We start from the raw sequence: 12,516 nt of genomic DNA, 5'->3' as shown, positions 1-12,516 counted from the left end.
AATTTTTTCAGGAATTGTAAAAACGTTTTTTTTTTTTTGTTTGTTTGGTTTTTTTGGCGTTACGCCCTTAAACATCAACCACCCATATAGGCTATAATAATATAATATAATATTTAATACAATATAATATAAGAATTGTTTTACAATTATCACTGGTTAATACATACAGGTTACAGGAAAGAACAGATGAACTGATCTGAAGATATTAGCATATTGACCAGAAACACCAAGCACAATGTTATGCGAGGGCACAAATGTAAGACGAATGTGATGGCAAAATATTCTGTCTTTGATCTGGAGGGCGCTTTCATTAGCTTTTCACCCTTGCCTACTCCTAGCTGCCCAGGCGTCACAGCATCTGTTCACAACCAGCTCTGGCCGGGGAGCCCCTAGGTGGCCGCTGGTCTCTGCCTGAGGTTTCTTCCTGAATATGTGTGTTTTTTTCTGACCTCATTGAGCTTTTCCCCCTATAAACTATGAATCAAGTGAAAAGGGAGTTTTTCCTCACCCTTGTTGCCACCAGGGGCCACATTTGAGTGCCCAAATTCAGTGTGATTATCACTTATGCTGGACCCAGCCACTGTGGACCTTATGCCTCTAAGAATCCTGGGCCCAAACTATGTGGACCTTATGACTCTACAATCTCTATCTAGGTCTTCTTCTGTCTTCTTGCTATTCTCTCTTGTTTCTGTCTCTCCTCCCTACTTCTTCTTTTAAATCCATCTTTAACATTGATGTTTTTTCCCATTTTGTTAAGCACTTTCAGTTGCATACCTTGTATGATACAGTGCTATACAAATACAATTATTATTATTATTTTTATTACTATTATTTCAATACCGGTAGTTTTTCTTCATTATGTCTGTGTAGGCTCGCGATATCGCATTGTATTGCATAGCAAAGACAATCAGAGAAAAAAACCTATACGGTGCTTCGTCATTCGGAAAACAATAACATACTGGCCAGAATGGCTAGTGACACTGGCCAACCGCTTCATGCAACTTATACATATCAGGTACACTCACTCATGAACAGTAACCAAGTACAGTAGAAGGGGCTGCCTGTTTCTCACACACACACACACACACACACACACACGAGCCCTATCTCACGTCTTTCGTAAAGTCTTCACGAAAATAATAGATTAATTTTCGTGGTGCATTCACGTTATTGCCTGCCTTTCGTAAAGTTTTCACGAAAATAATAGATTAATTTTCACGCTGCCTATTCACTTGAATTGCCCCACTGCTGCTATGGTTATCCAAACATCTGCAGGGGCGGGGAGAGTGCTGCTGATACACTCGGGACTCGAGTGCCCTTTCGGTACTTACGCCTTATGTCCCCTAAACCTAAACCTAAACCTAAACCTAACCTTAACCGTAACCCTACTTAACCCTAAACCTAACCCTAACCCTAACCTTAACCCTAACCTTGACCCTAAACCTAACCCTAAATTGCTTGTTTGAAATGTTTGATTAGCATGTGACGGTAGGCTACCGAAAGGGTATCAAACTAGTGGGTCGCTTGGCAACAGTCGGGCAATTCAAGTGAATAGGCAGCGTGAAAATTAATCTATTATTTTCGTGAAGACTTTACGAAAGGCGAGCAATAACGTGAATGCACCACGAAAATTAATCTATTTTTTTCGTGAATACTTCACGAAATGAGTGAGATACGGTTGCACACACACACACACACACACACACACACACACACACACACACACACACACACACACACACACACACACACACACACACATTTAGCAAAGTTAGGCAACTGCTTCACACAAGTACATACACTGTGACGTCATGAGAGGCTGACCATCTCTAAGTGGGACATTTCAAATCAGTGCAAGGACACAAGTTTAAAATAAAGGAAGTATTTTAATGTTATGCCAGGAGTTTAAACAGAAAAGGTATCTGAAGTTCAACTTAAATGTTCAAAAGAGGATTCATCTTGCAATATCAAACTCAAACAATGTCTCTGGCTCTTCAATAACAAACGTAGGAGCAGGCTTTTCTTTCAGTCCAACATCTTCTCAAAGCACAAACATAAACTTCTTACTTTCAGTCCAGTCAAACATCCATATGCAATCCAGTAGCAGGAAACGTAATCCACAGTCAATAATCCATTGAACATTTCCATAGGCCAAAGTCACTAGACGGAATCCACAGGTAAGTATCCAGTGAGCTCCACACGGCAGAGCCCACTCGGGCCAGAGTGCAAGAGGCAGAGTGCATGTGTCTCCCCCAAGCTCCACATTCCACTGAGAGTTTCTTGCTCACAAAAGCCACCTAGCTCATTAGGCCCTTATCAGCCTCAGGTGTGGGGCTGTGCTGTGTTGGAGCTGCAGTTCACAATTCCACCACCAGATGGAGCCAGAGTTGCTCATAGCTGGAGCCATTTCCGTGGAACATAGCGCCCTTCAAGGATGCAGCCTCTCGGGACGTCACAGATCCTCCCCCTCGGACTCGACGTCCCCGTCGGGCTGGAGGTCACGAAGAGGGCATCTCTCCGGGACAGGGCATCCGCGTTGCCATGGCTTCTGCCAGCCCTGTGAACAACAGAGAAATTAAATGCTTGCAAGCTTAAAAACCATCTGGTAACCCTGCTGTTTGTCTCCTTGTTCCTGGCCATCCACTGCAGAGGGGCGTGGTCCGAGACCACCGTGAAGCGGCTGCCCAGGAGGTAATACCGAAGGGACTCCAGGGCCCAGGTGATGGCGAGACACTCCTTCTCAACCGTGGAATAGTTCTTCTCTCTTGGAAGCAGTTTTCTGCTCAGATATAGGACAGGATGTTCCTCACCTTCGTGTACTTGGGCGAGTACAGCTCCCAGACCCACCTCTGAAGCATCAGTCTGAACAACAAACTCCCTCTGGAAATCTGGTGCCACCAGAACTGGACTGGAACAGAGGGCCTGCTTCAGGTTGATGAAGGCGGTCTCTGCAGCGGGGTTCCATTTCACCATTCTGGAGTGTCGCTTGGTTGTTAGATCTGTCAGAGGTGCAGCAATGGAGGCAAAATTTGCAATGAAACGGCGGTAATAGCCGGCTAGTCCCAGAAAAGACCTCACCTGCTTCTTTGTGAGAGGCCGTGGCCAATCCCGTATGGCCTGCAGCTTCGCTTGCTGTGGCTTGACCAGTCCTCGGCCAACAGTGTAGCCCAGGTAATTCGTTTCGCTGAAGGCCAGCCTGCATTTTTTTGGATTTGCTGTGAGACCTGCATCTCTAAGGGAATCAAGCACAGCTTGTACACGGGGTAAATGACTTTCCCAGTCTGGGCTTTGAATCACAACGTCATCTAAAAATGCAGCCGCATACCTTTTGTGGGGAGCAAGGACCCGGTCCATCAAGCGCTGGAACGTGGCCGGTGCCCCGTGCAGACCAAACGGGAGCCGTGTGTATTGGTAGAGCCCTTCTGGTGTGGCAAACGCGGTCTTCTCCTTCGATGCGGGGGACAGGGGCACCTGCCAGTAACCTTTTGTGAGGTCCAGAGTGGTGAGGAAGCGAGCATGTCCTAGTGAGTCTACCAGGTCATCAACACGGGGCATTGGATATGAATCAAATTCTGAAACCTCATTCAACTTGCGATAATCGTTGCAGAATCGTACTGACCCGTCTGGTTTGGGGACCAGGACGATGGGGCTTGCCCAGGCACTTTTGGAGTTTTCAATGACTCCCAGCTCTAGCATCTTTTCCACCTCCTGCTCGATGGCCACCCTGCGTGCTTCCGGCACCCGGTATGGACGCTGAGTCACTGTGCGGCCAGGCACGGTCCGGATCTCGTGTTGGACCACCTCTGTGTGTCCCGGGAGTGAGGAGAAGACATCTCTGTTGCGGTCCACTAGCTCTAGTGTTCTCTGCCGCTGATGTGGGGACAGACCTGGTCCCACTTGAACCTCTTCTCTGGCGGGTGCTTTGGACTCTGTTTGGGGCAGACAACAGAATAACGCCTCCCTGGCGTGCCATTGTTTCAAGAGGTTAACGTGATAAATTTGCTCTGTTTTTCTTTTATCAGGCTGTCTCACCTTATAATTTACCTCTCCTACTCGCTCGATGACCTCATACGGTCCTTGCCAGCTTGCCAGGAACTTACACTCGACAGTCGGGACTAGGACGAGCACTCTGTCCCCTGGCTTGAACTCTCTTGGTTGGGTAGGTCGATTGTAGGAGGCCTGCTGTTGCCGTTGAGCAGTTTCCATGTGTTCCCGAACTATCGGGTAAATGGCCCTCATTCTGTCCTTCATGGCGCCGACATGTTCGATTAGGGTCCTCTGCCTGCAGGGTTGCTCTTCCCAAGCCTCCTTCGCAATGTCCAGTAGTCCTCTGGGTCTGTAAGACAACAAAAGTTCAAAAGGCGAGAAGCCAGTAGAAGATTGGGGTACCTCTCTCACGGCGAACAGCAGGTATGGCAGCAGCTGGTCCCAGTTCCAGCCATTTTCTTGCAATTCTGGAAAGTTTGTGCATCTGTGCACGGGGAGCTTGGTCCACTTGGAAGGTCCAGCCATGGAAGCGCTGGGCCATGCCAAACTTGGTAAGCCCATGCCTGCTGAATATCTCCAACTTCAGAGCATCATAGTCCGTAATTTTGTCAGGGGGTAGGTCTCGCACGGAATTCAATGCTTCCCCCGTTAAAAATGGGGCTAGCAGTCCAACCCATTGGGCTTTCGGCCATCCTTCCCTAGTGGCTGTTGCTTCGAAGGCATACAAGTAGGCCTCAACATCATCGGTGGCCCCCATCTTGGAAATAAAATTACTCGCTTTGATTGGGTCGGCGCTCCTAGCAGCCATCTTCTTTTGCAACTGCAGCTCCTCTGCCTTCAGTTGGTTAGCTTTCCTTTGTTCCTCCAATAACGCTGCACTCGCATGTATTTGGGCCTGTTGGCCTGAAATAAGGGCCTTCAAAATTTCCTCCATTTTGTTATGTGGAGGGACTATGGCCAACTGGGAAAACTGAGTAATTAAATTTTCAGTGTCCTCTTCATACATGCACTATTGCTGATTGAAATGCCCGCGTCCTCCACCATATGTGACGTCATGAGAGGCTGACCATCTCTAAGCGGGACATTTCAAATCAGTGCAAGGACACAAGTTTAAAATAAAGGAAGTATTTTAATGTTATGCCAGGAGTTTAAACAGAAAAGGTATCTGAAGTTCAACTTAAATGTTCAAAAGAGGATTCATCTTGCAATATCAAACTCAAACAATGTCTCTGGCTCTTCAATAACAAACGTAGGAGCAGGCTTTTCTTTCAGTCCAACATCTTCTCAAAGCACAAACATAAACTTCTTACTTTCAGTCCAGTCAAACATCCATATGCAATCCAGTAGCAGGAAACGTAATCCACAGTCAATAATCCATTGAACATTTCCATAGGCCAAAGTCACTAGACGGAATCCACAGGTAAGTATCCAGTGAGCTCCACACGGCAGAGCCCACTCGGGCCAGAGTGCAAGAGGCAGAGTGCATGTGTCTCCCCCAAGCTCCACATTCCACTGAGAGTTTCTTGCTCACAAAAGCCACCTAGCTCATTAGGCCCTTATCAGCCTCAGGTGTGGGGCTGTGCTGTGTTGGAGCTGCAGTTCACAATTCCACCACCAGATGGAGCCAGAGTTGCTCATGGCTGGAGCCATTTCCGTGGAACATAGCGCCCTTCAAGGATGCAGCCTCTCGGGACGTCACAATATATACACTTTCTCATGTATGTGTGACAAAACACACACAAGGCAATATGAACCAATTCACTGTTGTTGCTGTTGTTGTTATTAACAGCTTATTATATGGTTGTGACGTCATCTGTCGAATGCTCCATTCATTTCAACGGGGCTCCCCAACGTTCGGACGTCTGTTATTTTTCGATAACGGACGGGTTGGTCTATAACAGACCGCTGTCAATGGCAACAAGACTTTTCACTGCTAAAGCGACTTTTCAACAAGACTAATCAGCTGCTGTGATAGACAGCACCCGTTGTCCTGGCTACCGCTGTCAATGGCAACAAGACGTTCACTGCTAAAGCCACTGGCTTGTATACAAGTCAGTGGCTAAAGCGAATGTTTCATATCACTCCGCAGGGGGTCCGGTCTTTTGTCACTCTAATCAGCTGCTGCGATAGACAACACCTGTTGTCCTGGCTAGCCTACCTAGCTGTTGCCTAGCGGTGTTCCACAACGGCACTGTTTTGTTTTGCGCAGCAACAATCTTAACATTAAATAGGTCTAAAGAAATGTCCCCGCATGTGTGAATCATTTAAGTATATCCATATAATAAGCGGGTTAACTTTCGGCGAGTCGGTCGCTTTGTGGAATAGCAGCACTTCAGAGAGAACAAGACCCCTCCGCTCCGCGTCGGGGTCTAAAGATTCTCTCTGTCGTGCTGCTATTCCACGGTAGCGACCTTCTCGCCGAACGTTAACCCTTACTTAAACATGGCCAAAGTGACTGTATATGAGGGATGTCATTTTAGCTGAGGAGTTACGGTACTAGTTGGGCCTGGAGAATGTTGGAAGATGTTATTTTTAATGGAGAAGCTTTCAAGACATGGAAATGCCAAACTTTGTTTCAAGCTCAAGTTATAGAAACAGTACATACTGTCTCTACATTATACAATAGAGCAAATTTCCAGCTGACACTGTGGCTGTTTTCTGACACTTTCTCTCTCTCTCTCTCTCTCTCTCTCTCTCTCTCTCTCTCTCTCTCTCTCTCTCTCTCTCTCTCTCTGTTTCTCCTTTGTCTAGCTGCCTCATAGCTGGATGGATTCTGTAGAGTTTTGGAAGTGGGCGGAAGGTTCTGTTCTGGAGGCGGGCCTGTGTCTGGAGACTCTGTGTCAGAGCGTTCAGGACGAGCTCAATGCTCCTATTGTGCAGGTTTGTGTAACACACTAACACAAGCACATACACACACACATTAACACAAGCGTACACACAGACACACACACACACACACACACACACTTACACACACACGCTAACACAAGTGCATACAGACAGGCACACACATTAAAGTGGTTGGAAAAACTCAAACTTAAGGAACCAAAAGTAGACCTTTTTTTAGAACTAATACGTATTTAGACCAAATGGAGTGAAGGCGTTTCAATAGTTGAAGAACCACACTTGGCTGTACAGTCTAAAAGTTGAGAAAGAGAACATGATGTGAAATGTTTTGAGGTTTGAGAGAGGGAGGAAGATGATGTCTGAGGAATGGTAGACATTGTTATTGTTTGCAGTGGAACCTCATCACAGCTCGTTTACATAAAGTTAAAGCTCATGTTTGAAGTGTTTGTGATGTGTGCAAATTGTAGACATTTCGAAACACACATATTGGCCCTATTAAAACCAGAAATGCAGTCACATATGTATCATCAAAATGTAAATGAAGTAAAACTTTTGGGTGATTCCGCCGAATCGGTACATATTCCCTGTCCCTCACAGTAAAAAGTAAAATTTGTTAATTATATAGATAGGAGCTATATGACTAGGAGCGAAATATTCTTTCAAACTATATAACTAGGAGCAAATAAGCCTGGAATTGTCCTTGCTGTTACTGACAATTTCAGGCTTATTTGGTCCTAGCTAGCTATTGTTCAAGGTCACAAGAGCAGACATCATATAGTTTGAAAGAATATTACTTGCGAATTTGGTGAATATCAATATAGAAACCATATATTTTTAAATAATGGGTTAAAAAGTGGTAACAGGTAGGACACTGTAAAAGTCACCACCCCCAAAAGTCCAATAAAATAACATAATTCCATGCTAAATAAGACTGTATATTACTTATTTTTATGTGGTGAAAATCCTTTTCCTGTGAGTGATGTAACCTCCTGGAAATTGTGTCATTTGAGGAATGAACCATTATTTTACAGGGGTTTCTTTATCTCAGTAACAGGACTGACATTAACTCAGGGGACACTGCAAAATTATGAAAAAAATATAGATATTACACTTATACATGTTGACAACATTGCTAACTTCTACATTACTCCTAGAACAACATAAAAAATGTGAAAATAATGTGATTTCATCTATAATTAATAAGGCTGTAACGATATTGTATCGAACCGAGGGATCGCGGTACGCAGACCCACGAACCCCTATCGCGAAGCTTCCTCACAGAATCGCGATGTGCCCTTTTAAAGTTGTTACCCCTCAGTGTAGAACACAACAGGCAACATACAGGCAAGAGTTTGCATATGTGCTTAAAAAGACCAGTAGAAAAAGGGCGCACACGTTCGAGTAACAGTTCCATTCACAGCTTTCTCATATAAAATGCTCCATCCAACCAGCACGTTGTTGTTATCCATTGCCTGAGCAACCTCCGCGAGAGGCAAACATCGGAAGGTGAACGACAAATGAACAACAAGGAAGGTGAAGGACAAATGAACAACAGACCAAGAAGGCTTTTATAAACGTGTCAATATTTTTTTTACTCATGCATGCGCGATGTATTGCGAGTGGAGTTTGACGTTGGAGCAGAGAGAGAGAGAGAGAGAGAGAGAGAGAGAGCGCACGAGATGCTCCGCCTGCCTATAAACCAGCCTGGAATCGCTTGTAGGGAGGTGCCCGAAGTCGGACGAACGTTGAGGTCGATAGGCAGGATATTAGGCAGCATTATTTCTTCCCACATTAATGTTAAGCTATATTGTAAAATTACCGCCTACATAAGCAGAAAGCATGCTCCATTTCAGCCTCTGCATTCATTCTCGCTCTTGACAAAATGTCAAACCACAAAACAAAACGAAAAACGTGCGCGTTACGTAGCAGTGAGAACTAACAGGTTAATTTCGAGTTTTGATTGTAGGCTACGGGCAGGCGCTGCTGCACGATCAAAAAAAAGCTACAGAAATATTTAACTTAATCAAAATTAAGTGTTGCATTTCTTTAAGTAGCCTAACTTAATACAACATGTTTCCTGATGATATATGGCCAGTGTTGTTTTAATGTTTGGATATTAATTGGATAGGCATAGGCCTAATGTTTGATAAAGTAAGACAGCTGCCAATGACTATACACCCTGACCTGACCACCCACCTCTCTCTCTCTCTCTTTCTCTCTCTCTCTCTCTCTCTCAACATCTTAGCTTATTTATAAGCCTTTTCCCTTGGTGAACTAATATCCCTTATTTCTCTGTGTTGTGTTTTGATGTCAACACCTGGGAACAGGTTGCAGTGGTAGCCTATATCTGCAACATCATTCAGCCTTGTAAACCTACAAAATGAATGCAGGCAGGTACATGATATTAATTACAAAGTGTTTATATATATAAATTATTTTCATATAATTATTTTTTTTTTTTCAACAACAAAAAAATCAATTTTTTTGTGTGAAATCGTGGGGCATATCGAATCATGGGTCATATATCGTGATACAAACCGAATCGTGGGTTGGGTGTATCGTTACAGCCTTAATAATTAACATATAAAAGACAACATTTTACTGTGAGGGACAGGCCAAAATCCCTGTCTTGTCCACAAAAAAAGCTATTTAAAATGAGAAAATGACAATAAATTGCCTTATTTTTAAGATCGGGTTGGTGACAAAATATATGTCAATGTTGTGCTTTAAAATTATGCGTACATGATTATTGCAATGATTTTATGGCCCTTTATCTCTGGGACATGTGGATTTGGGAATATGTACCGATTCGGCGGAATCACACTTTTAATAGCTCAGGGATTCTTGAGAGATGGGACAAAACAGGTTTTGAAAACCTGATTTTGAAAATGCAGAATACATTGATCATGGTTATATATTCAGGTAGATACAGATATGTAGTTTTTAGCCATGTAAAAATACAGGCTCCAGGTAAAAAGACATTTTTAACAAATTAACATGTTTACCTTCACACCTTGATTTCCGTCAACTCCGTCAGACACAAGAAAAGTACATAATTAAATGATTATAATAGTCCAACAAGAATCTTAAGTTCTGATTTGTATTGTAATGTTACTTAGTTACTCTGCAGTACAATAATATGTAATATATATACTTAAATTTTAATTTAAGACTGTTATTAATGCATAGATTTCGAAAAATTAGTATTTTCAAACTTTATTTTTCTTTTGCAACCCTGAGGAAAACACCTGAAGTGGTTAAGATTAGGGGTGTAACGGTACACAAAAATCACGGTTCGGTATAGGGTTGTGCCGATAGACGATATCATCGTCCATCGGCGATGGACAGCTGGCATCACGATGGACGGCAAACATCGTGATGCCAAGGAATCTTGTACTTGTGTATTTTTGAAGCCGCTGCTATAGTAATCATTACGGTACTTGACATCACATTACCGTAAAATCCGTAGTAGTAGCAGCGGTTTTCAAGACAAGTTGTGAACACAAGCCCCAAGCGGAGTGAATTATATAACTACGAAAACAACCACAATGGAATTTTAAAAAAAAACTTGTGAACTAAGCCCAACTATTGTTTGCTGCAGATGTATGTAAGTAGGCCTAAGTGATGTCGTTCATTTATTTCTGTGACCTAAGTTGTTGACTACAAAGGGGACTCTTTACGCATTACCTAGCTGGCTCCTCCGGAGTAACATGACGATAAGCAACACGTTCGGCAATTGCGACAGTTTAACATTTCATGTTTAACGATTCACCTCAAAATGTTTAATCGCTATTCGCGGTGGAGATGTCTTGTGAAGCAGCCACTCAAGAGTGTGCACTTCTGATAAGCCCGCTAAGGTGAGCAAGCGGTTCCATGTCCGCCCACGTCTTCATGGCTTCACCGCCAGAACTACTTGTAGAACTATCCATTGATCAACTCCATTGATGAGGGGGAAAAGTCTCGATATGACCTAAAACAAAACATTCCGTATTCTAGTGCTAGGAATTGACAAAGTCGGGGCTAAAATCCATTGCAAAGCCTCTCGAGAGGGCACGCAATCACGCATGGGTTCTCATCTCTTTCCCATTTAGTTTTCTGGTGAGCGAGAGGGGCTAAAGTTATAGCCTACTAGCCTGTGCAAAAACGCAGCGCATATGTCGTCTTAAAATAGTTACACAGATAAATAACTCACAGATGTAACACATTTATTGACAAGTCTCCCAAAAACGCCACGCAATGAACTGATGGTAAAGTAGCAAGCACTGGGCTTGCAGGTGACACGGGAGGAGAGACGAGAAGGGCGAGGGGGAGGGGTCAGCGGGGGATCTCTGCATCTCAGCGACCATCTCACAAAGCAGCTGAGCAAGAACGCTGAGGAGGTTTAAAAAAAATCCCCCAGAATGTAATAATAATATTAATATATTTCACTTACTCTTAAATTAAATAGAATTAAATAATAACTTAGCTGAAGATGAATAATAAAAATAAATACTTTTTTTTTTTTTTTTTTAACTATTACCCCATCCCCCCCCCCCCCCCCCCAAGACGATGTCATCGTCCATCGCATCGTCTCACTGTAAACATCGTCAGCTGTCAATTAGGGGGACATCGCCCAAGCCTAGTTCGGTACGTACTTCGGTTTTTGAGGTCACGGTTCAGTACGTTTTCGGTGCAGTATATGGTAAAAAAAAAATGCAAAACCATTTTCTTCCACAAATTGTCAAAATAACGAATAAATAAATACATTCAAAGTGCTGCATTTTATTAATAAGCTAAATTATTTTTAAACACTATCCCTATTTATTATGAATTTTAATTAATTCACTATAAATAGTAGGTAAAACAAAACATTATTAAAGTTATGTAGGGAAGTTAACAGAAGGAGAACTCATAGCAAAGGTTGTTGTCATTAGATCAAATGTGTACTGTTGCATTAAGAAAGGCAGACTCGGTTTCCATAGCAACTCTAGACTCCACTTGCGTTTCTCTCCGAGCTTGTGGAAAACAAACGTCTTCTCTCTCTACTCAGGCAGACATGTGGACCTTTTTATGTCACTAGTTGCTATTTTAATTAGTTCATGTGTGTTTTGAAACTGTTAAGACGAAGATTAAAGCTCAACTATCAATTCAAGACGTTGTCAAATGGATTTATTGATAATACACGGGCATTGCAGTGAAAACTGCTACTTTGGGTCGGACATTTCATCAGTGTAAGTAATAGCACTTTCAAAAGTTCTCACAAAGCACAATCCTCTATTTCCCCGCACAAGACATTGCTGTGCACCCTGCTTATATTGCTGTGTAGTCGCTGGACAGTGGGAAATTTACCCCAACCTCGTTTGTTCTCCTGACCGCTGTTCCATGTCGTCTGAAAGCGATTTGGTGCGTTGCATATATCACCAAGTTTTCCCAAACTGCATATTTTAGTGAGAGGGAACCATAGCCTATTTCAAGCTCTTGCTGGTTGCTAGCAGTGCACTTTCCACTAAGCTACTCCTCCAATCAGGCACAGGTCCTCCTGCTGCTGTAGCGACAGCAGGCAGTAAAAACATAAACATATAACATATTACTGTACCGTTCGGTGCAGCACTGTACCGAACCGAAGGTCATTTCGGTTAGGTTCGGTACGAATGCAGTGCACCGTTACGGGCTTAGTTAAGATACATGATGGTGTAGATCTAA

At 43.4% G+C, this 12,516-nt stretch overlaps 2 protein-coding genes across 7 annotated transcripts in view; one reads left to right on the top strand and one right to left on the bottom strand.

Annotated features, from left to right (window-relative positions):
• arhgef37 (Rho guanine nucleotide exchange factor (GEF) 37) overlaps positions 1-12,516 on the top strand; it is an 89,433-nt gene that overhangs the window by 50,937 nt on the left and 25,980 nt on the right. For all 6 annotated transcript variants that reach the window (XM_063188726.1, XM_063188724.1, XM_063188729.1 and 3 more), the window contains exon 12: positions 6,739-6,867. In XM_063188726.1, the coding sequence (XP_063044796.1) occupies positions 6,739-6,867 (129 nt within the window). The remainder of the gene's footprint in view (positions 1-6,738; positions 6,868-12,516) is intronic.
• LOC134438971 (uncharacterized) lies at positions 2,866-4,476 on the bottom strand. The gene is made up of 2 exons (XM_063188730.1): positions 3,620-4,476; positions 2,866-3,482 (listed from the first exon to the last, which is right to left on the bottom strand). Exons 1-2 carry the CDS (start codon positions 4,249-4,251, stop codon positions 3,302-3,304), a joined length of 813 nt encoding a protein of 270 aa, XP_063044800.1. The 5' UTR covers positions 4,252-4,476; the 3' UTR covers positions 2,866-3,301.

Source organism: Engraulis encrasicolus, chromosome 22, assembly GCF_034702125.1.
Source record: "Engraulis encrasicolus isolate BLACKSEA-1 chromosome 22, IST_EnEncr_1.0, whole genome shotgun sequence".
Classification (NCBI taxonomy): Eukaryota; Metazoa; Chordata; class Actinopteri; order Clupeiformes; family Engraulidae; genus Engraulis; species Engraulis encrasicolus.
This window is presented reverse-complemented; position numbering and strand designations above follow the sequence as displayed.

Coding starts and splice junctions, on each gene's coding strand:
- LOC134438971 (XM_063188730.1), bottom strand. CDS start 4,251: ATGAAGGACAGAATGAGGGCCATTTACCCGATAGTTCGGGAACACATG. Junction 3,483..3,619: donor CTGGTCCCCAAACCAGACGG/GTCAGTACGATT, acceptor ACCTCACAAAAG/GTTACTGGCAGGTGCCCCTG.